The sequence below is a fragment of the Gigantopelta aegis genome, chromosome 8 (assembly GCF_016097555.1).
Source record: "Gigantopelta aegis isolate Gae_Host chromosome 8, Gae_host_genome, whole genome shotgun sequence".
Taxonomy (NCBI): Eukaryota; Metazoa; Mollusca; class Gastropoda; order Neomphalida; family Peltospiridae; genus Gigantopelta; species Gigantopelta aegis.
In genome coordinates, this window is record NC_054706.1 from 48,129,390 (window position 1) to 48,154,620 (window position 25,231).

Sequence of the window (25,231 nt, forward strand, 5' to 3'; positions counted from 1 at the left end):
CATTATTACAGGATGCAGAGGTGAGAAAAAAGTAAAGTTTGTTTTATTTAAACACGCCACTAGAGCACATTGATTTTGTTATCTTATCATTGGCTATTGGACCTCAAACATATCGTCATTCTGACACTGTTTTTTAGAGGAAACCTGCTGTCGCCACATAGGCTACTATTTTACGACAGGCAGCAAGAGATCTTTTATTAGCGCTTCCCACAGGCAGGATAGCACAAACCATGGCCTTTGTTGAACCAGTTATGGATCACTGGTCGGAGCACTCACTCAGGGTTTGGAGTCAGTATCTGGATTAAAAATCCCATGCCTCGACTGGGATCCGAACCCAGTACCTACAAGCCTATAGACCAATGGCCTAATCATGACGCCACCGAGGCCGGTAATCAGGCTTTTAGTTTATGCTTTTAAATGTGCCTCTTGTTTAGGTTAACCGTGATAACGAAAATGCTGCATCTCATTTGTTTTTAATTACATATGCAGTGATATGGCATATGTCATTAACATATTGACCTATAATAAATGAAAAAGCCCATATTTACATAAATACTGCGACATCTAGAAAACATTAAAGAGACATTCCTGACTTTGCTGCAATGTTTAAGATGTTATCGACTAACAGAGACGTTTTGACGACTGTACTTACATATCAAATACATTTTTCTGCATAAAATATTAGTGGCTGTATATTAAACGTGTTTCTGATCGTTCTGATATTTGTACTAGGTTAAATTTCATTATATTTCCTAAAAAAGATCTTTTCGTACGTACGAAATTATTTGAAGACAAACTCCAGTTAGGGCTTCTCACAAATATTAAGAGGACCAGAAACACATTGAATATAAAGACACTGATATTCTAAACAAGAAAAAATATTGAATATGTAAGTTTAATCGTAGAAATATATTATTAGTCGGAAGAAGCCCAAAGTGGAATTTGTCTTCCAATTTCGTACGTACGAAAAAACTATATTTTAGGAAATAAAATGAAATTTAACCTAGTACAAATATTACAACGATTCTAAACACATTTAATATACAGCCGATAATATTTGATCCAGAAAAATATATTTGATATGTAATTACAATCGTTAAAAAGTCTCTGTTAGTCGATAACATCTTAAAAATTGCAGCAAACTCGGGAATGTCCCTTTAAATACTTTTAATTCTTTTAATTGTTAAACTGTGTGAATACAACTATTGTTTCAGGTTTGAGATAACACGCTTACTCACAAAATAACAATGTGGACCAGGTATTACAAGGACACAAATAAACTTTCAATGTGGGTGAGTATATATGAATAAAATCACAATGCTGAACTGTCAACGAAAATATCAAACACGATCAATAGTAAAATACGTAATATTTCTTCTAGTAAGGTAGCACATTAATACATACACAGTGCTTTAAAGAAATCTCTAAATGTCTTATGTTTGTTGAATTGGAATGCTATTCTGCAACTTACACTCTCTTTTTGTTTTGTATTTTTAAATATTTAAATATTTTTTAAATTTAAAACTAGTTTATTGTCCCAGAAATATGATGTGGTAATGTCAGGGATGGGGCCCGGAGTTCATTACCTTACATGTTACATATAGCAAACATACATTACATAATCTTAATCAGAAAATAATATAACATACTAATATCAGAATGAAATAGAGCTATTAAGTAGTACTAAACCTAATAACTCCCGGCTGGGTCAAAGTTCGAGGTGCATCGAACTTTTGATAAAGAAGTGAATACCACAAGTCCTGTGATTGGTGATAAATGTGAGTGTGTTGGTTGTAAAAAAAAAAAGTTTCTTCTGGGCAAAAAATGTATGCAATTTTATTTCATCAGCTACGACTGTGTCAAGTAGTCTTGTACTTAAAACATGTATGGGGTACCTGTAAAAAAAAAGTACTCGAATTTTGTGCGGAACTAGGGTAGTCATAGACGCTACCCGTTATCTCAGAAATGAACAGCTTGACCCCCATTTTTTTCTGATTCACTTTAGGGGTGAGGGGTGGTAGTATTTATATCCGTGGCGTTTATGTCGATTGATACGCTGCAGGTAGGAGTTTAAGCCACATATGTTACTACTGTCGTCGTCTATTTGGAGGAAGAACATTTTGTTTTTATTTGGAGAATTCCCAAAACGTAGACACGTGTCATAAAATTCTTTCAGGACGTCTTTGATATTTGGAGAATCCACAAAGAAGAACTTCTTGTATCAGGGAATCTTATCGCAATCATGACTATTCGTTATTTCCACGTGTTCTGTAGACACGTGTGATACAATTCTTTCAGGACGGTGTAACGCGAACATACCTTGTCAGAAATATTGACACAGTCGTAGTGGGTCTTTCGTAACCACAAAATAGAAATAAAATATAAGTATAAATAAAGATATACTGTAAGGATAAACGATAATTAGATATACTTTCCAAACTAACATCGTGATTTAAAAATATGTAATACAAGTACTAAACGTCTCAACTGCAGCGTATTAGAACTCTCAACCAAGGTTCCCAGTTGTCGTCGAATTGTGGATGTGAACAGTTTTTATAATATATGTACTTCTCGATTTGTAACTTGCCTTTGATAAAATTTTAAACTCCAGTTTACTATTTATAATTCCAAATAAAAGTGTGGTTCTATATATCTGGATACAATCACCTTTTTATAATAACCAATTTTCTATAGTACTGCAGAGTTCGACCACTTTTGTTTACTAGTACGTTTGCTTAAATGTCAATAAACGTAGTGCCGTAATCTCGATTAATTTACTTCTAATTTGGAAAGTTATCAAATTCTTATAGTATGTGATCTGAAAAATATAACATACTTTGATTGCATTGGAAATGTAAGATATTATATGATAAATGAATAAATATAAATAAATAAATAAATATATATATATATATATATATATATATATATTATATATATATTTGTTTATATGTATATATATTTCAAGTAATTTTTGTTACTTGGACATCAAACATGAAATAGCGATAACACCAAAAAGTATGCGCTTTCTTTAAGCTGCGATAGATTTGTATTCGTTTTCTCCTCGTAGGAGAATACACACACAACGACACTGATGTATGCGATGTGAAAAGTGTGGTTGCAACAGCATCGAGAAAATTAAAGCCGAGACAAATATCACAGACATTTTAAATCTTTTATATGAAAACAAGAGGCAGTTAAAGAGTCCTTAGTCAGAACACGATAGCATATTAAAAAAGGGGGGAAAAGGCAGTGTAACACACCACCTCTCTCTCTCTCTCTCTCTCTCTCTCTCTCTCTCTCTCTCTCTCTCTCTCTCTCTCTCTCTCTCTCTCTCTCTCTCTCTCTCTCTCTCTCTCTCTCTCTCTCTCTCTTAAAAATATTGGCGGAAAATGTTAATAAATATTTGTATAATGTTTCTGGTTGAATTTCACTTTTTTTCTGTTTGATCATCGTCTTCAGGAATAGACAGTGTGATTCATGCTGCCAAACACTGCAAAATTAATTGTTAATAAAAGGTTATAAATTATGTTTTAACGCTTGACAATGCCTTAGACAAAAACATTTTCAGAATATTTAACTGAAATATATAGCAACACTAAGGTTCAGGCACGTCCATTATGCATGGGCACGAGTTCTGATTTGCGCCAGATGTTCTGTCCAGGACAGAAGCAACACTAAAATTAACTTAATATTTTTTTATAGTACTAGTGCCACATATCTTTGTGAGGATTAGCAATTGTATTGCGCAATGACTTTTACATCATTTTATGTAACTAGTCACATTCCATGTCAGACATTTAATCTAAGTGTGTGGTAATGTTTGTTTGTGTGTGTTAACGCATGTTTTGCTATTGTGTATGTTAATGTTGTATTACTTTAAGGGGGCGGGATGCAGCTCAGTGGTAAAACGCCCGCTCAATGCGCGGCCGGTCTGGGATCGATCCCTGTCGGTGGGCCCATTGGGTTATTTCTCGTTTCAGTCAGTCCACCACGACTGCTATGTCAAAGGCCGTGTTATGTACTATCTTGTTTGTGGGATGGTGCATATAAAAGATTCCTAGATGCTAATCGAAAAGAGTAGCTTATGAAGTGGCGACAGCGGGTTTCTTCTCTCAATATATGTGTGGTCCTTAAACATATGTCTGATAACCATATAACTGTAAATAAAATGTCTTGAGTGTGTCGTTAAATAAAACATTTCTTAAATAAAACATTTCTTATTACTTTAAAGAATATTTAACCATATGTGTGTGTGTATATCTGTCTGTGTGTGTGTGTGTGTGTGTGTGTGTGTGTGTGTGTGCGTCTGTGCGTGTGTGTATTATTAATGTTTAAAAATAAACTAAACACATCCATAATCTCCACAACCGTAACACAATCATACCAGAAAGTTGTTCACTTGAAGAGCATTGCGAAGACAGTGAGAATCATTGTCAAAACTGAAGCGGTTACCATGGCTCCGCCGCCTACAAAATAATAACAATGATAAAGAATTAACTAATAATTCAATTTATTATATAGTAATATAGTAATAAGACATTTTAAAATAAACTCTCAGAAACGTCAACAATCCAGTGCCAAGTGGAAGCGTCACAGTTGGCGTGAGGATGACATGCACGACAAATCATAAACCATTTTGTTACACCATTTTTCGCCATTGACGTTGATAAAGAGGCACCGGCCACGGTGGTGTCGTGGTTAAGCCATCAGACCTAAGTCTGGTAGGTACAGGGTTCGCAGCCCGGTACCGGCTCCCACCCTGAGCGAGTTTTAACGACTCAATGGGTATGTGTCAGACCACTACACCCTCTTCTCTCTGACTAACCACTAACAACTAACACACTGTCCTGGACAGACAGTCCAGATAGCGCACGTGTGTGCCCAGGACAGCGTGCTTGAACCTTAATTGGATATACGCACGAAAATAAGTTGAAGAAGAAGAGAAAGAGGCATGCTACCGATATAACGATTCTGTCTTTAACGCACGAAACCAGAAAGAACACAAACACACATTCATTTAATATTAACATAATCGCCATAGCAACAACATTGAGGTTATATTTAAAAACCATCAAGATTTGCACGGAGGAGGCGGCGTAAGTCGACACCTGCGCCCATGGCAGGCGTGTGCTACAACAGCTTGTTCTGAATGCGCACTTTAAACCTTATGACCTGACCTGACCTGACACTGATTCGTGAAGGCATGCTTTGAGGGCTTTAATAAAAGGTATAGTCTTAAAGACACATTCCCGAGTTTGCTGCACGTTTTAAGATGTTATCGACGAACAGAGACTTTTTAACGATTGTAATTACGTATCAAATATATTCTTCGGTATAAAGACCGGCCTCGGTGGCGTCGTGGGTTAGGCCATCGGTCTACAGGCTGGTAGGTACTGGGTTTGGATCCCAGTCGAGGCATGGGATTTTTAATCTAGATACCGACTCCAAACCCTGAGTGAGTGCTCCGCAAGGCTCAATGGGTAGGTGTAAACCACTTGCACCGACCAGTGATCCATAATTGGTTCAACAAAAGCTATGGTTTGTGCTATCCTGCCTGTGGGAAGCGCAAATAAAAGATCCCTTGCTGCCTGTCGTAAAAGAGTAGCCTATGTGGCGACAGCGGGTTTCCTCTAAAAAACAGTGTCAGAATGACCATATGTTTGACGTCCAATAGCCGATGATAAGATAAAAAATCAATGTGCTCTAGTGGCGTCGTTAAATAAAACAAACTTTACTTTTTGTTCGGTATAAAATATTAGTGTTTGTATATTAAACGTTAGGGAGACACCACAGCATCGTAGAGGTCTAAAATTAACGAGCTATTCTCGATTCACTAATATCAGCTCGGCCATTTACCTTTCGACTGACCGTTCAAAATTGCGCCAAATTCCCTCGATCAAAATTGTGCACCCTTTTCTCTTTGGCATTTAACTGCTCCATTCAAATTCCATAGCACCACCACCACCACCACCCGCCTGCTACCGATTTGATCGGGCTGCTGGTGCTCCCTTGCACCTGCCAGTGCAGGCGGTCCCTCCTCTCCCCCCCCCCCCCCACCTTTCCTGTTATGGACGGAGGAAGCCGGCCAAGGCCGGCTCTTGTGCCCACGACAGGCGTGCGCTACAACAGCTTGTTCTGAATGTGCACGTAAAACACTATGGCATGACATGACATATTAAATGTGTTTCTGTTCGTTCTAATATGTGTACTAGGTTAAATTTCAGTTTATTTCCTAAAATATATATTTTTTATACGTACGAAATTATTTGAAGACAAAATCCAGTTTGGGCTTCTTACAAATATTAAGTCGACCAGAAACACATTGAATATACAGACACTTATATTGTAAACAAGAAAATGCATTTAATTTGTAAGTTTAATCGTAGAAATATTTTATTAGTCAGAAACACCTTACAATGAAGCAACTCAGGAATGTCCCTTTAACGGTAGTCGTAAATCCGCAAATATATCCGCACAAATAGTCTGCCGTTTGGCTGTGATAATTTAATGGCAGACAGCTTTGAAGTAGCAACTATTAAACTGACGTTAACAGGGGAGTGCATGTAGTTTGCATGTTGACACTGAAGACGTTTTTGTGGTAATTCCGGCCAATACAAAAGTAGTGCTTTTTGTTGTAAACTGGGTCTTTTCCGGCCAAGTTTAGTGGGTGTATTTGTTTAAACCAATATCCTGGAAAAAAGAGCTGGACAACAGGGGTTGTCCTTTTCAGGGCATGTTGCCCTCAGGCAGGCACATATGCATTTAAAACGTCCATGGGGCTACTTATGTTAATAAATGTGCTATAACCACTAACGCTATATAAAACATGTAGCATAAATAATTGTGATCTGTGGACATTACTTTCTTCTACGGTTTCATGACAGATAAAAAAAACCTGTATCCGCTACCGAATAAGTGTGCGTTGGTGTATCCTATGGCCACCTCTCTAAAAAAAACCTGACATTGTAAACATTCTAGAAATGTTCCAATCGACAGACCATAAATGTTCTAGATGTACGACTGGGGAGTGGGAGAGGTGGACAGTACATTTTTTTTTAACATCTGTCGTGGTGTAGCCTTCATCTCTGACATACGCAGTTCAATACAGGGCCGTATCAACCGGGGGGGAGGGGCGAGGAGAAGCAGTCCCTCCCCCACCCCCATCCAATAATCTCACTTGGGTTTTTTTACTCCACAAAATAGCATACACGTCAGGGTTTAATTTGTATAGTGTTTCATTTGTTTATAAAACGTGGTGAACCCCAACCCACCCCACCCATAGGATTTTGATCAGGGTACAATCATGCAATATGATCGAATTCAAATCTCCTTTACTTCTCTGTTCATTGCACATAAGTGAACGAACCCAACGTTATTCGAAGTTCACATGACCTTTCATTTAACCAGTCACTGCTGACATACATCTGACAGCAGCTTGATGCCTTTGATTTCATTCCAGTTCAACTTATTTTCGTGCTTATATCCAATTAAGGTTCAAGCACGCTGTCCTGAGCACACACCTCAGCTATTTGGGCTGTCTATCCAAGACTGTGAGTTAGTGGTTAGTGAGAGGAAAGAGGGTGTAGTGGTCGTACACCTACCCATTGAGTCGCTGAAACTCGCTCTGGGTGGGAGCCGGTAGCAGGCTGTTAGCCCTGTACCTACCAGCCTCATGTCCGATGGCTTAACCACGACACCACCGAGGCCGGTGAAGCCTTTGAAATGACCTGTTCACTTGAACACGGACAGTCATTGGCTCAGATTATCAGGTGTGACAAGCTGAGAGAACGTGAACTGTAATATTTGGTTTCAGCCAGACTGCTACCCACATTACCGTGAAAGCAAGATCCATATTGATTATTCACACATCCATTCTCCAAACCAAACCGTTCTTAATAATGGCGCACCAAGGAAGACAACTATCAATCTGATTAATATCAGATCAGCTATTATCTGTAGAGGCTATTTCAATCAGAAAGGACAACCCTCAACGATCACGTTTGTTAAAGTGTGTTTTGTTTAACGACACCACTAGAGCACATTGATTTATTAATCATCGGCTATTGGATGTCAATCGTTTGGTAATTTTGACATATAGTCTTATAGAGAGAAAACCCGTTATAGGTTTTCCATTAGTAGCAAGAGATCTTTTATATTCACCATTTGACGGACAGGACAGCACATGCAATGGCCTTTGATATACCTCTCGCGGTGTATTAGCTGGAATGAGAAATAGCCCAATGGGCCCACCGACGGGGATCAATCCCAAGCTGACCGCACATCAAGCGACCGCTTTACCACTGGGCTACATCTCACCCTCTCGTTGATGCCCACCTTGCCACTAATGTAAAATGTAGCGGGTTTCCTCTCAAAGACTACAGTTCAAAATTACCAATAGCCGATGATTAATAAATCAATGTGCTCTAGTGGTGTTGTGAAACAAAACAAACCTCTTCTTCCCATCTACGTCCATCACATAATGCTAATATAGTAATCAGTCAGTTTGTTTTGTTTAACCTCTTCTTCCCATCTACGTCCATTACATAATGCTAATATAGTAATCAGTCAGTTTGTTTTGTTTAACCTCTTCTTCCCATCTACGACCATCACATAATGCTAATATAGTAATCAGTTAGTTTGTTTTGTGTAACCTCTTCTTCCCATCTACGACCATTACATAATGCTAATATAGTAATCAGTCAGTTTGTTTTGTTTAACCTCTTCTTCCCATCTACGTCCATTACATAATGCTAATTAATATAGTAATCAGTTAGTTTGTTTTGTTTAACCTCTTCTTCCCATCTACGACCATCACATAATGCTAATATAGTAACCAGTCAGTTTGTTTTGTTTAACGACACCGCTAGAGCACATTGATTAATTACATAATGCTAATATAGTAATCAGTAGTTTGTTTTGTTTAACCTCTTCTTCCCATCTACGACCACATAATGCTAATATAGTAATCAGTTGATTAATTACATAATGCTAATATATTACATAATGTAATCAGTCAGTTTGTTTTGTTTAACCTCTTCTTCCCATCTACGACCATTACATAATGCTAATATAGTAATCAGTTAGTTTGTTTTGTTTAACGACACCGCTAGAGCACATTGATTAATTACATAATGCTAATATAGTAATCAGTCAGTTTGTTTTGTTTAACGACACCGCTAGAGCACATTGATTAATTACATAATGCTAATATAGTAATCAGTTAGTTTGTTTTGTTTAACCTCTTCTTCCCATCTACGACCATTACATAATGCTAATATAGTAATCAGTTAGTTTGTTTTGTTTAACGACACCGCAAGAGCACATTGATTAATTACATAATGCTAATATAGTAATCAGTCAGTTTGTTTTGTTTAACGACACCGCTAGAGCACATTGATTAATCACATAATGCTAATATAGTAATCAGTCAGTTTGTTTTGTTTAACGACTCCGCTAGAGCACATTGATTAATCACATAATGCTAATATAGGAATCAGTCAGTTTGTTTTGTTTAACGACTCCGCTAGAGCACATTGATTAATCACATAATGCTAATATAGGAATCAGTCAGTTTGTTTTGTTTAACGACTCCGCTAGAGCACATTGATTAATCACATAATGCTAATATAGGAATCAGTCAGTTTGTTTTGTTTAACGACACCGCTAGAGAACATTGATTAATCACATAATGCTAATTTAGTAATCAGTTAGCTTGTTTTGTTTAACGACACCGCTAGAGCACATTCATTAATTAATCATCGGCTATTGGATGTGAAACACATGATAATTCTGACACATAGTCATCAGAGGAAACTCGCTACGTTTTTCCTAATGCAGCAAGGGGTCCAGTTGTGATGCACTGGTTGCAATGAGAATAAAATCAGCTGAATGGATCCACCGAGGTGGTTCGATCCTGTGACGCAAGCACCTGAAGCGAGTACTCAACCAACTGAGCTAAATCCCGCCCCAATATAGTAATTAGAAGGACATTAATAATAATGATAATGATAATGATAATAATAATAATAATAATAATGATAATGATAATAATAATAATAATGTTATTTGTACTGGACATCAGATAATTATTGTAACAATACTTACAGGATACGTTTATCACAAGGTTGGCAGCCTTTATTGACGTTGTGTACGAACTATCATTGCTGCATTCTGCGTTTGACATACAAGTTATATATTTCCTGTATGCGCTATAACAAAAAAAGAAGAAACCAAAAAAAGACACATTTTGTTAGTAGAAATAATAATAAAATAAAATATGTCTCTTTAAGGTTATACACCACCATTAAAGGGACATTCCCGAGTTTGCTGCAATTTTTAGGATGGTATCGACTTTTTGACGACTGTGAGTACATATGAAATATATTTTTCTGCATAAAATATTAGTGGCTATATATTAAACGTATTTTTGATCGTTCTAGTATTCGTACTAGGTTACATTTCATTTTATTTCCTAAAAAAGATTGTTTCGTACGTACGAAATTATTTGAAGACAAAATCCAGTTTGGGCTTCTTACAAATATTAAGACGACCAGAAACACATTGAATATACAGACACTGATATTCTAAACAAGAAAATATATTTAATATGTAAGTTTAATCGTAGAAATATTTGATTAGTCAAATACAATTTCTATTTCAGAATATATTCTGTAAAACAAATACCACACTATCGCGAGGGTCATGTGACTACTAATTTTAGGGAGTGCTCTCAACTGACAAGTACCGTGTAAAAAATCAGCATAGGTCCACCACGAAATTGTTCAGTTGACAGCCCCCATGCCCGAGTACCGCCTCGTGTTGCTGTTATACGTGTGGCACTGTACACCACGTACTACATACAACAAGTAGCTTCAAACTAGTATACAGTATATGCCAAATCACTATAAATCTATGCACCACAAAATGCTTGAAATATTGTCAAGAGCAAACGCCAGATAATTGTTTTCCTTGATTTAAAAATTCATCAAAATTGGTCGAAATCAGGAAAATTAATGGACAACTTTTGCGCAACACTGTACATGCAACTATAAAATAAATAAATAAATAGAAGAAGCGTTGTTATTTTATCCAAGAAAATATAACGGATGATAAAACAAATCGCGCATAAAATTACAATTATTATTTTTGTAATACAAATATTTATAGGATATTAAACGAGCTACCATTTCATTTCATGTTTATGTCCCGAGTGAAATAATGTTCAATTGTCTATAGCTATACTATCAAATCAAATCCCATAGACGACAATAGTAACATATGTGGCTAAAACTCCTTCCTGCAGCGTATCAGTCGACACAAACACCACGTATATAAATATTACAACCCCTCATCCTTAAAGTGAACCAGAAAAATATGGAGTGAAGGTGTTCATTTCTGAGATAACGGGTAGCGTCTATGACTACCCTAGTTCCGCACAAAATTTGAGTACTGTTTTTTACAGGTACCCCATACATGTTTAAAGCACAAGGCTACTTGACACAGTAGTACTAGATGAAATAAAATTGCATACATGTTTTCCCCAGATGAAACTATTTTTGTTTTACAACCATAACAACTCACATTTATCACCAATCACAGGACTTCTCTATCAAAAGTTTGGTGCACCTCGAACCAGCCGGATGTTATTTGGTTTAGTACTACCTTTAGCGAGTGACAATGGATATTATTTCACAAGGGACATAAACATGATACGAAATGGTAGCGAGTTTAATATCCTATTTATTACCCATAATCGATCACTCAACTCGTTTATTTGACGTTCCAATCAATGACGTCTTCGTGTTACGTCCCACTTGGCATTCTAGTGGGACATATCACTTTGATACCACGATATTTTTAACAATATGGGTAATAAATTCCATTATGACCTTATTCTAATTGCTGCACACAAATTATGAAACCAATTCACTAGTGTATATTTTACATGTAGACTACGACGGTTGATAAATATACACTAATTCAGAAACTGCATAATGACACTTTGTCATCATTGAGCAATTTTTTTTACGGCCATTTTAAAAGCACCACTCCAGGCTAAAAATTACTCTTTTTTCTGTTCGGCCCATTGCATTATGCTTTAATGTTTTATTTGTACAAGATTATTAGAAGACCCATACCTATTTGGATACCTTTTACAGATACTAAAGAATAATACAAAACAACAACACAATAGCAACATTTCAGGGGCCTTTGCTGACGGCCATCTTGGTTTTCAAAATGGCCGCCATTTAAACATTTGTTTTTACAATATTACCGCACCCAGGCAATTAAAACAATTGTTTTAAGTTATATACAGGTAGGTGGGAATGCTTTCACTACATAAGTAAGACTATTTGTAATCTGTATTGGTCAAAATAAAAATGGTAACATTTTGGGTGGAGGATTTTCACAGAAGAAAGTTAAAAATAACAGATTAAAAAACAAATCCCAATTTAACCTAATTTACACCTTGTAAGGAACATGATATTTTGGCATAATTTCTAAACTTAAATATTGATTTTATTTTAACTAAGAGTATTTCTATGCATTTATGCCAGATTAATATTCTATACTTATATTAAAGGGATTGGACTATCTTCAGTTTGTAGCTGTTTCAACATTTTCGACAAATAAAATATTAATGCATTGTTAAAATAAAAATTTATGTTTTCTTGCTTAGAAGATGATTATCTCTATAATCCATGTATTTCTGGACATTGTAATGTTTTGTATCTCAATATCGATTTTTGGTAAATATTTATAATATTTTTCAATAGCCAAACGAAATTTTAAAACATTGAGATTCCGAATGTATTTATTAGTATGATGCTTTATATGTAAAACATTTTAAGGTAAGATAGTGTTTTAAAAGACCTGAAAAAGCAGTTTATGTTTATTTTGTTGATGGGGCAGGCTGATGCTTGCCCAAATTAAATAAAATCTGGATACCAACGTTTATTTATATTAGCATTACTGCCAAACAGATTACAAGTAATATGGTGGTTAAAATGATGGACATACATGGTGAACACATTTCAGGCTAGCTCATTCTGCCCGAATATCTCTTTTGTTTTTGCCCGAATTTGAGTGATTTTCTCCAGCACAAGGTGGGCAGTTGGCCCCTGCCACGTGCGCTTATGGGAACAATCAGAAGTCTTGCTAGGTCTGAAAACACAGGTCAGTCCCTTTAATAAACTTTAGAACCAGCACCCAAAATGTTACCAATTTTGATATGTCATATATTAAAAATATTGTAATATATAACAGGCTATACTTTTGAAAGAATTGTATATCTTGGTTATCTGGTCTAAAGCCAACCTGGAGATAGAACAGTACTTTTAAAAGTAAAATTACATTTTTTAAACATTTAACATGTAACTGTTAAATTAATAAAATCACATGTACCTGATATTAGGTGAAATTATTTACATACGTAAATGCAGGAATAAGCTGGTAGCTGTCAAATTTCATTTGCTATGGAACGTTTGCATTGCATGGCTACGTTATGCATCTTAAATATGGTACAGATAATATAACTTTGTTAACAATAGAGACGTTTTCCTCTAAATAATCAGAGAAATATTTTTTTTAAATCCTTATGGTTCCTTGCTTGAAATATCGTTCTGTACACATCCCTGAGGTCCTTTCATTTAGGGAAGCTGTATAAAGGTTTTTAGCATATGGCTGTATACCATCGCGACTTTCGTAACCTCTTTTGGAATCTGTGCAGAAATACTGTTATTGTCTTTTATATGCTAATGGAAGATTTGTAATCATCAATCATGTTACATACACTCTGTCAATCTTTATACTGGTTATGTGGATTATTGGAACCAATTTGTTTGGAAAAACGTTTCGTTTAAATGGTGAAGTCTCTTTACAATAACAACCTACTTTGAATTGGCTGCATCCTACTTTGGTACACAATTTACAGTGAAATTTGATATTCATGTATGATGACATTACTGTTTTTAATCAGTCATTTTCATCATGCATGGTTTGAGGCTTGTTGCATGTTCTATGTCATATATTTGCAGACAATGCTGCAAGCTAACTCTGCTGTTTGACATGGGCAGTTATTCCTGAAGCAGGCATTTTTAGCAGTGCATGCACGTCATTACTTCCATAAGCTCTGGTGGACCACTGCAGACACACCAGTACAATGACTGGGTATGTTGTTTATAATTTTGGATATATTCAAATTCAGTTCTGGTGATCGGCAGCTTTTCACAGCATGCTTTGTAGATTTGCTAGCTTGATGTGCTCAGCCAGAGCAGGATAAGTAGGAGACCGACCTTTGAATCAATTACTTGGGAAGATGGCGTGTTTCAAGTGTTTCATACAAATGTTAAATTGTTTCATTTTGTATAGCAAACTACCAAACCGTTGTCATTCATGTATACTGGTATGTACCTTCAGACCAACGGTGTGCTTTAACATTACTGATACATCCCTTAATAAAGAGGCAGCTGTCTGTGTTACATCATGTGATGTCATATACTGCAAGCACCTGGACAGATTGGTCCACCAAGTTTTGTGTTGTTTTTGCTGTGGCAGTAATGTTAATCACTTGACCGTAGGCTTTTGTCATGTAAATTTGAACAGAATATCGCCACTACCAGCAGAAAAATACCAGCAATGCAATGCACTTGTCTGGGTTTTGTTTTGTCTTGGTGACATATTTCTCCAGTTCCTTGCAGTGCATGCTGTTATAGGATGTGACACCATCACCATCATATCTATCTATATATATATATATATATATATATATATATATATATATCAGTAATGTTGAAGTTCTTACATATCCTCAAAAATCATGTTTTAAGCAAATTATCGGTTAAATGTTATTTACAACCCTTGCTCTTGTAGCTAACTTACGCGTCACAGACAAATGATTGTCAGGTTAACTATACGTCACAGTGCAACCAATTTCGACCATGCTGTTTTTTCATTGGATGCTATGGCATTGGTGACCTGGCCATCACCTAGGAGCAGCCAGTCGTATGTCTTGAAATTGTTTACAAACGTACATTTGTTAACAATTGTGTGTTACCAAAAATAACGAATGGTGTTCTCACCAACAGGTGTGTAAGAAATAGCTGTTTGGCAGATCATTACGATATTGTTATCTTATCATGTGTGTCTTGTGTGCGTCTTTCTGAGTGTGTAAGGGTGTGTGTGTGTGTGCGCGCGCGCACGCTCGTGCGTGTGCATGTGTGTATAAATGTAAATGTGTGTATGCATGTACGTGCGTACAAATGTGTGTGTATATTTGCGTATGTGTCGTACTGATGCAGATGTGTGTATTAAATCTCTGTTGTTTACTGTTGTTATATCTAGTTCATATGTTTGCTTTCTCTTTCTTTTATTAAATGGGAATCTGTCCCCATAACCAGTATACAATGGTTGCAATAAAGATTGTATTGTATTGTATTATATAGTGTTGTAGTGTTGTGCTGTGTTGTGCTGTGTTGTGTTGTATTGTATTGTATGCGATAGATATAAACTGAATTGCTTATTTAATATCGCACATATACCACAGTGTATACTCTAAAAAGGACACAGTGATGAAATTTTGTAACGCACTAATCCACAATAGTCCACAGATATTTTACTATATTTACAATTTTGGAATAGATATATAAAGCCATAGTTTTGTGTGGCAACATATCTGTTCTAATACAACATATCTGTGAAACATATTCTAATACATTCGAATGTGTCAGTTTTGAAATATAATTTGATTTGTTTTCTAGCTTACACTGATCTGGTTATAAGAAATAAAGTTTGTTTTGTTTAACGACACTATTAGAGCATACTGATGTATTAATTATCGGCTACTGGATGTCAAACATTTGGTAATTTTAACATGTAGTCTTAGAAAGGAAACCTGCTACATTTTTCCATTAGTAGCATGGGGTCTTTGATATGCACCATCTATACACAGGATAGTACATACCACGACCTTCGATATATCAGTCATGGTGCAGTGGGCCATTAACGGGGATTGGTGTTGGACCGACCGCGTATCAGGCGAGCGCTTTACCACCGGGCTACGCCCCCCCCCCCCCTCCCAACTAAACCTGGTTATATAACAAAACAAGCTTAGTTTTGAAACGGAAATCTTATCAACGTCTTACGTTTTTTCCCCTGCATGAAACGCACTGCTATCAAGGTGAAGCCTTGAATAGTATTGTTGTAAAATCTGACAGGAAAAGAAAACTATTAAATATGCCAAATCAGTCATGCTCTTATCATAGATGAACTCCATGTACATGAAATTGTGTGAAAATGCAACACAGCCCCACTGATTTAACGCAAATACGACGATTCTTAACCCACAGGTTCCCATAGTGCGAATTAATTAATGAAAGTTAAAGTTTGTTTTGTTTAACGACACCACTAGAGCACATTGTTTTATTAATCATAGGCTATTGGATGTCAAACATTTGGTAATTTTGATACGTAGGAAACCCGCTACATTTTTCCTAATGCAGCAAGGGATCTTTTATATGCACTTTCCCATAGCTAGGTAAGCACATACCATGGCCTTTGACCAGTTGTGGTGCATTGGTTGAAACGAGATAAAACCCAATCAGCTGAATGGATTCACCGAGATGAATGAATGAATGAATGTTTAATGACACCCCAGCATCAAAATTACATCGGCTATTGGGTGTCAAACTATGGTAAAATTAATGAATGAATGTTTAATGACACCCCAGCACCAAAATCACATCGGCTATTGGGTGTCAAACTATGGTGAAATTAATGAATGAATGTTTAATGACCCTCCAGCACCAAAATTACATCGGCTATTGGGTGTCAAACTATGGTCAAATTAATTAACGAATGAATGTTTAACGACACCCCAGCACGACAAATGCATCGGCTATTGGGTCCCATATTGTGAGCATACTCACTGGTGATATATAGGTCAGTGAGAGCGGTACATGGCGAACTACTTACCTACATACTTTCGCGTTATCAATCCCAGCGTCTATCACCTCTGACGCTAGAGTGGAAGCGCACGTCCAAGCAGCCGTCGTGTTACACACACAGCTGACCGAAGCAACCAAACCTACAGAACACAATAACTGAACATTATTCACTCCGATGACCAGAGGCCGGTATACGGACCACAGGTACCCCTCATTTCATTTCATTTCAACTTATTTTCATGTTTATATCCAATTAAGGTTCAAGTAGGCTCTCCTGGGCACACATGGCAGTGGGTTAGTTGTTAGTTGTTGTTGGTGGTTAGTGGTTAGTGAGAAAGATCTGGAAGAGGGTGTAGTGGTCTTACACCGACCCAGCCCAGGTCCTACCAGCCTTATGTTCGATGGCTTATACACGACACCACCGAGGCCGGTACCCCTCGAACAACAACGCCGATGACGTTATGGTTATGTTCTAAAATAAAGAGTAAATAAAGGTAGGACACTTAGGGATGAAAATTACCAAGTCGATTTATGACGAAAAAACCCGAAATCGCCAAAATCCACTTAACAAAAAGTTAAAATTTGTTTTGTTAAACGACACAACTAGTGTACACTGATTTGGTAATTTTGACATATAGGCTTAGAGAGGAAATCCGCGCCATTTTCCCATTTAAGTAGCGAGGGATCTTTAATGCAACATCCCTTAGACAGGATAGTACATACGATGGCCGTTGATATACCAGTCGTTTTGCACTGGCTAGAACGAGAAACAGCCCAGTGGGTCCACCGTCGGGAATCGACCCCAGACCGACCGCGCACAGGCAAGCGCTTTATCACTGGGCTACATCACTTACCAAAAGTATCCATGGTATATTATGCGTTGGATGCATAATTGGTTGTATATTGATACATAACTACTGTAGAATATACATACCACCAGCTATAGTATAAATCAAAGTTGGATTACAAGCTTCAGGTTGCATGGTACCAATGAAGAGAGTTCCGTGTCAAAGTTCAAGGTATACGGAGTGAAAAACGGCCGTGTCTGTGATTGGTAGTAATATATGAACTTGATTATTGTATAAATACTATTAATAGTATTATTATTATCCATTGGTAATAAATAAGAACACTTTTATTTGTTATGCAGTTGTTATGCAGTTGTTATGCAGTATACACCACAGATTGAAACTAATGCAGGGTACCTCCAAAAATGGAACTGCTGTTGATACGCTGCTTATATCAGTTTTATTAGTTAACTTTAACATTATCAACAATAGGAATTGGAAGGAAATGGTTTATTTAACGACGCACTGAACACATTTTATTTACGGTTATTTGGCGTCGGATATATGGATAAAGACCACACAGATATTGAAGGAGGAAACCCACTGTCGCCACTTCATGGTCTGAAGGGACATTCCTGAGTTTGCTGCAATTTTAAAGAAATTATCGACTAAACAGAGACTTGTTGAAGACTATAATTACATATCAAATATATTTTTCTGCATAAAATATTAGTGGCTGTATATTAAACGTGTTTCTGATCGTTCTAATATTTGTACTAGGTTAAATTTCATTTTATTTCCTAAAAAAGATTTTTTCGTACGTATGAAATTATTTGAAGACAAAATCCAGAAACACATTGAATATACAGACACTGATATTCCAAACAAGAAAATATATTTAATATGTAAGTTTAATCGTAGAAATATTTGATTAGTCTGAAACATCTTACAATGCAGCAAACTCGGGAATGTCCCTTTAATGTCTCTCTTTTGGGAGATTATGTCAACTCGATTATGACATACCCTGTTTTGACTCGTTCCATCGAGTGGTACTAACTAAACACCTATAAACTCCAACCATGACCCGAACTCCCGTGGTTTAAATGCATTTCTCTATACAATAATTATAGTAAACTTCGCCCCTACCCTGTGGACGAATGGGATACCAAGCATTAATGGAATTGACAAATTAGAAGAACCATATGTTGAACTTTACATATATGAAGACTTTTTGGACATCCAATAGCCGATGATTAATAAATACATGTGCTCTAGTGGTGTCGTTAAACAAACAATTTTTTTTTTGCTCTAAGATTATATGTCAAAATTATCAAATATTTGACATCCAATAGCCGTTGATTAATCATCTTCATAAATCAAGGCTAATATTCGTTCCTCGTATTCAGCCTTGATACATGTAGTCAAGATTACTGATATCCACTACTAGCGCCCTCTATTGGAAGAAAATTTGTAACACCGATTATGTCCCTTACACGATGACATCGCTGACCAATCACAGCATCGGTAACATGTGACAATCTTGAAAGCAATATCAGTGTTCGCCCGCCAACATGGAGTTTACATAACAAGGGAATCTATAAGGAGCGTTGCGATTCGTTGCAATCAGATCTCATCGCATCCAATGAAATTTAAAGGGACATTCCTGAGTTTGCTGCAAGTTTTAAGATGTTATCGACTAACAAAGACGTTTTAACGATTGTAATTACATATCAAATATATTTTTTCTGGATCAAATATTATCGGCTGTATATTAAATGTGTTTAGAAATTATTGAAAGTTTGTATTCTGATGTCACCGGTAGATGTCGCTTGAAGCACAACAATGCCTACGTCACGACAAATTTCACAGACTTGGGGTGCGTTCTTTTCACCTCTCCTGGACATGTTCCAACTGTTCTGTCCTGGTTGTATCCCCTCTCCAGATATCGTAGGACTTAGCAAAATTATTGGTTTTAAGGGCTTGTAACGTTTTGTATTGATATACTTACTTGTCTGAACTTTATTGTTACTGAAAATGTTCACGAACTGTGAAGAAAAATCTCACAAATGAACAACAACAAATCGGATGTTGATTGCGCGAAGCGTGAACGAGAAAACAAACCGAACCAAAATGATAACGGTTACGTGGTATACCAACGTCTGTGACATTGAAATGGAAATATCCCGTCTAAAAATAGATTAGACCTTGTCTGCTCAACGTTTTTTTCTCAAACGTGCGTCCGTTTTTCAGAAATACGAAAAATGCATTTTGTGGTATTACAAACACCAGGATTACCAGGATTACCAAAAATGCAAATGTATATTCTAAATAATAAACGGTAAGTAAAGTGCAATTTTATTTGTGAAAAAAATGGGTTTAATAGCGAAAAACAACGCCGTAATGGTTAACAACTAGCCGTAACTAGGGTGTGTCCCTTTAATATGTAAGTTTAATCGTAGAAATAGTTTATTTTTCGGAAACATCTTACAATGCAGCAAACTCAGGAATGTCCCTTTAAGCATTTTGTGGCACGATTTCTTGACGACATGTATCAAGGCTGAATACGAGGAACGAATAGTAGCCTTGATTTATGAAGATGATGATTAATAGATCAATGTTCTATAGTGGTGTCGTTAAACAAAACAAACTTTACTTTAGCTTAGTTGGCAGAGCGCTCGCCTGGGGTGACTGGGTCGAAGGATCGATTCCGTGGTCCCATTCTCTGATTGGTTTCTTTCCCGTCTGAACCGGTGTGCCCAAAGTAAATTTTGTTTTATTTAACGACGCCACTAGAGTACATTGATTTTTTATCTTATCATCGGCTACTGGACGTCAAACATATGGTCATTCTGATACTGTTTTTTTTAGAGGAAACCCGCTGTCGCCACATAGGCTACTCCTTTACGATAGGAAGCAAGGGATCTTTTATTTGCGCTTCCCACAGGCAGGATAGCACAAACCATGGCCTTTGTTGAACCAGTTATGGATCACTGGTCGGTGTAAGTGGTTTACACCTACCCACTGAACCTTGCGGAGCACTCACTCAGGGTTTGGAGTCGGTATCTGGATTAAAAATCCCATGCCTCGATTGGGATCCGAACCCAGTACTTACCAGCCTGTAGTCCGATGGCTTAACTACTGCGCCACCGACGCCGATCGGTGTGCCCAACGACTGGTACACCGACCGGCCTCGGTGGCGCAGTGGTTAAGCCATCGGACTACAGGCAGGTAGGTACTGGGTTCGGATCACAGTCGACTGGTATACAAAAGACCGTGATATGTGATGTCCTGTATGTATATAAAAAAATATCTTGCTGCTAATGGAAAAATGTAACAGGTTTCCTCTAGATAGTACGAAACAAAATAACTTCCGCCTAGGTCAAAGTTCGAGGTGCACCCAACTTTTGATAGAGAAGTGAACACCACAAATCCTGTTAGTGGTGATAAATCTGAGTGTGTTGGTTGTAAAAAAAAAAGTTTCATCTGGGTAAAAAAGGTACCCTGTAAAAAAAAGTACTCGAATTTTGTTCGGAACTGGAGTAGTCATGGACGTTACCCGTTATCTCAGAAATGAGCAGCTTTACGCGAGTGCGTGTCCGTCCCGAGGCCTGTCCCTGGATAGCCAGTGACTTGCTCCGGGACAGAACAAAATTAAGGGGACAATTTTGAAATTTACATCCAAAAATTAAATAGTGGGCCTTTAAAATTTTGATGCGCATCTCTAATTAATATAATTAATAAAGAAAATTCTACTCATTAAATTTGGTCGCTAGATTAGATTGGGCAATCAAAATGAAATTAGATAGATAACACGCCTGATTTTGGATGGGGGGGGGGGGGGGGAAAATGGACAGAATTTTTAAAATAGCAATTAGTAAAAGAAATTATTAGGATTAAAATTAGAAAGAAAAAAGTTACAAGCCAAAAATAAAAAGAATTGACTGCTCGGTCGAATATTTATATAATTTGGAGCATTTTGGAAGGACAGTCCAAAAATAAATAAGAGAAAGAAGAGAGGATCGGACTATTTAATAATATTTTAAAAAAGAAGAAGTAATTGCGACATGAATTATTGAACGAAGGTCTAAAAGTTTTTAAAGTTCGATCTATACGTCCACGTGAGTGGCCTCGTTAAGGCCGTTAGGTTGTTACGTCGGCGAGGCTGGAGTGTCCCGGAGGTTCGGCAGCAGATGTTGGCGTCGTAAAAGGGTACTGACTACCGGTACATTCCGGTTGTCCAACTTGTTCGCAAGTATGGCCTGTCTATAGGTCTGCTCCCTCCGGTGCGTCACGACTACGGTGTGGTGAGTACCGAACATCTTGCTGTGAAGTTCGTACTCGCTGCCGTCCTCCAGGGGTCTCCAGTCCGCGTTGAGGTAACTGCCACGGAGCTTGGTCGGGTCTGTCGTCTCCCCCTGCATGTACTGATGAAGGTGTTTCTTCAGTCCGCGCACTGCGACGGTCCACTCGGACTCTTCGGGGGGGGGGGGGGGGGGGGGGGGACTACCGGCGCTGGTCTCTCGGTCTTGGCTGGCTGGTTGGTCGGTGATGTTGCCTTCCTCTTGCCAACGGCGGCTGATCGGGCCTGTGGCGTGGCGACTGGCTGTACTGGCGAGTTCTGCCTGGCCCGCGTGACGGTCGGCGATGGAGGGTCGTCGTGGGGTGTCTCACACACCGCGGTGTTGAGTCGATCCCTCTCGGTGGTCGACGGTTCCCGCAGGGCTGGTCTCGTCAACTCAGGCTGGGCTGGGGGCGGCGTCGCAGAAGGGACCGCCGCCAGCTTTGCCCCCCCCCCCCCCCGTGCCGTTCCTGGCGCGCTTTTCCTCTTCCTCCATCTCCTCTTCTTCGTCGGTACGATCTCGTCACCGTACACCAAAGTCACGGAAGCCCGTGACCCAGTGTACCAGACGCGATACTCCAAAAGTTTTCCATAATTGCATAAGAGTCCCCCCAGGTGTGTGTGGGGGGGGGGGGGGGGGGGGAGGGGGGCAACTCGAGAGTACAAGGCGACACGTCTGTTCTCATCGTGAATCAGTTCGGAACCCCCCCCCCCCCCCCAGCAGCTTTACACCCAATTTTTTCGATTTCACTTTAAGGGTGAGGGGTCGTATTTATATCCGTGACGTTTATGTCGATTGATACGCTGCAGGTAGGCGTTTACACAAAATTAATATATTACATTCAATACTATTGGCAATAACAGATTATTAATAAATCAATGTGCTCTAGTGGTGTCGTTATAACAAGCTTTCAATTTGTGTTAAGTGTGTGTGGATTAAAATTATAACAACAACAATAACAACAACAATAATAATAATAATTAAAAATGAAATGAAAGAAAGAAAGAAAACTGAATAAAACTACTTACCTAAGATAACGAACACTAACATTGTATATCTCATATTTGGCGATATTTGAAAGATATGTAATTTATACGACTCAACCAGAAGAAAACTACAGCCAGAATGAAACACCTATTGTAAAATAACATGTTATACTATAATTGTACGACGTATTATAGGCGGTGCCTGTTTCCGAGGTAAACTAAATAGCGTGTCGTGTAATATAATGGCTCAGTTTGTAACTGAATACCCTGTACATGATTTGTGAGACTGTTCAAGCGTAAGGTGCCCCGAACTAGCTCACTGGCTAACAAGATAATACATGTACTAGACTATTTTTTGTTAGTTTATTTTTGTTTAACGTCACCACTAGAGCACATTGATTTATAAATCATCGTCTACTGGATGTCAAACATTTGGTAATTTTGACGTATAGTTTTATAGAGAGGAAACCCGCTACATTCTTCCATTAGTAACAAGGGATCTTTTATATGCACCATCCCACAGACAGGATAGCACATACCACGGCCATTGATATACCAGTCGTGGTGCACTGGCTTGAACGAGAAATAGATCATTGGGCCCACCGACGGGGATCGATCCCACACCGACCACGCATCAAGTGAGCACTTTACCACTGGGCTACGTCCCGCCCCTTGTACTGGACAATGCCTTTCCAACGATAAAAAAAAATGACGGTGTCTATCCCATGCTTTGGGTATTGTCATTTCAATAAATACAAAATATGAATTACTGAAGAATTCTGGAGAAAGTGAGGGAGTTAAAATACTGAATATATATGTATCAGGGTATATTTCCATTTTATATGTAAAACCTTATTTTTTTTTTTTTTTTTTATTTTTTTTTTTTTTTTTTTTTTTTTTTTTTAGGGGAGTATATGTGAATAAGCTTACAGTATGTTTACTGTCGATGCTAGGGATAGTTTTAAGAAAATGAGACACTAAAGCTTTTTAATAGGGTGGATTTTACAGGTACATGGCCATTATTCAACAATAGTACTTTTTCTTTAATATGTTATATTACATTACATATTTGTTGGCTAATGTATATTTCAGCTAAGTATACACCTTCTGATATAGACATTAACAATGTGATGGATTAATCCTTTATCTAACTGATCAGGATGTATATCCAATTTGCATGTAATTTGGGGTTGTGTTTCGAGGTGTAGGGGTTTTTTTTTGGGTGGTGGGGGGTGGGTGTATGTATATATGTTTGACATCCAATAGCCGATGATTTATAAATCAATGTGCTCTAGAGACGTCGTTAAACAAAACAAATTTTAACTTTTACTGCTGAGTGAATATTTTACTAAAAGTTTTCAATTGCGAGTGTTATATATAATATCATTCATTTCTTGCGCATGTTCGTCAAATAAACCATTCTTGTATAGCAGGAAAAAACCCACAACATTATTTGTGTTCGCATAGTGTTTTTGTTCATTCGCCCCAAGTCCGTAGTTCAATTCTTGTATATCAAGTTCCCTATTGTGGGAAGGGTCTGTGCAGATACATAATAGTGTTTATCAGAAACTTGATTTCCATTGGGAACAGATCAACAGGTGACACATGGGCGTACATAGGATTTTGAAAAGGGGAGTTGCAAAATAGATTGCAGAGATATTGGGCATATATTTCTATGTTGAGTAAATATACTAGCGGAAAAAAGTAACTGTGTATGGTTATCATGTTGATAAAAACATAATTTCAAGACATAAAACGATGAAACGATCAGATAGCATGGTTAATAGGCAAATCTGCAAAACTTCAATTCATTTAAAATGTCACAGCATCCGTCATTTCATTGGTATTGGGGATGAAAGACACGGGGGTAAAAAACCAGTTCACAAAGTTAATAGCGCGTATGGCCACGGTTTGCGTCGATGCAGGCCTGGTACCGTCGCCTCATAGAGCCTACCAAATTGTTGAAGAATGCCTGGGGAATGCCGTTCCAGATCTGGACTAACGTCTGACCCAGCGCTGCCAACGTCACCGGCTGGTTAGGCAGCGCACGTACACGACGTTGCATCTCATCCCAGACGTTCTCGATTGGTGCAAGATCGGGTGAGACTGCAGGCCACTGCAACACATCGGTATTCTGCTGAGCTAGAAATCCCTTACCACCCGGGCGACGT

General features: G+C 37.8%; 1 protein-coding gene across 2 annotated transcripts; it reads right to left on the reverse strand.

The window, feature by feature from the left end:
- Positions 1-3,154: 3,154 nt before the first annotated feature.
- On the reverse strand, positions 3,155-23,257 carry LOC121379205. 2 transcript variants are annotated; one of them, XM_041507704.1, is made up of 5 exons: positions 23,103-23,257; positions 16,975-17,086; positions 10,108-10,211; positions 4,388-4,469; positions 3,155-3,493 (listed from the first exon to the last, which is right to left on the reverse strand). In XM_041507704.1, exons 1-4 carry the CDS (start codon positions 23,134-23,136, stop codon positions 4,399-4,401), a joined length of 321 nt encoding a protein of 106 aa, XP_041363638.1. In that variant the 5' UTR covers positions 23,137-23,257; the 3' UTR covers positions 3,155-3,493; positions 4,388-4,398. The 2 variants fall into 2 exon arrangements, with proteins under 2 accessions (XP_041363638.1, XP_041363639.1); XM_041507705.1 differs by lacking the exon at positions 10,108-10,211.
- Between the last annotated feature and the right edge of the window lie 1,974 nt (positions 23,258-25,231).

Bases quoted from the DNA above. Each gene is read 5' to 3' on its own strand.
- LOC121379205 (XM_041507704.1), bottom strand. From the start codon at position 23,136: ATGAGATATACAATGTTAGTGTTCGTTATCTTAG. The intron at 17,087-23,102 runs GTAAGTAGTTTT...TGTGTTCTGTAG, and splicing joins GTTAGTGTTCGTTATCTTAG to GTTTGGTTGCTTCGGTCAGC. The intron at 4,470-10,107 runs GTAAGTATTGTT...ATTATTTTGTAG, and splicing joins CCTTGTGATAAACGTATCCT to GCGGCGGAGCCATGGTAACC.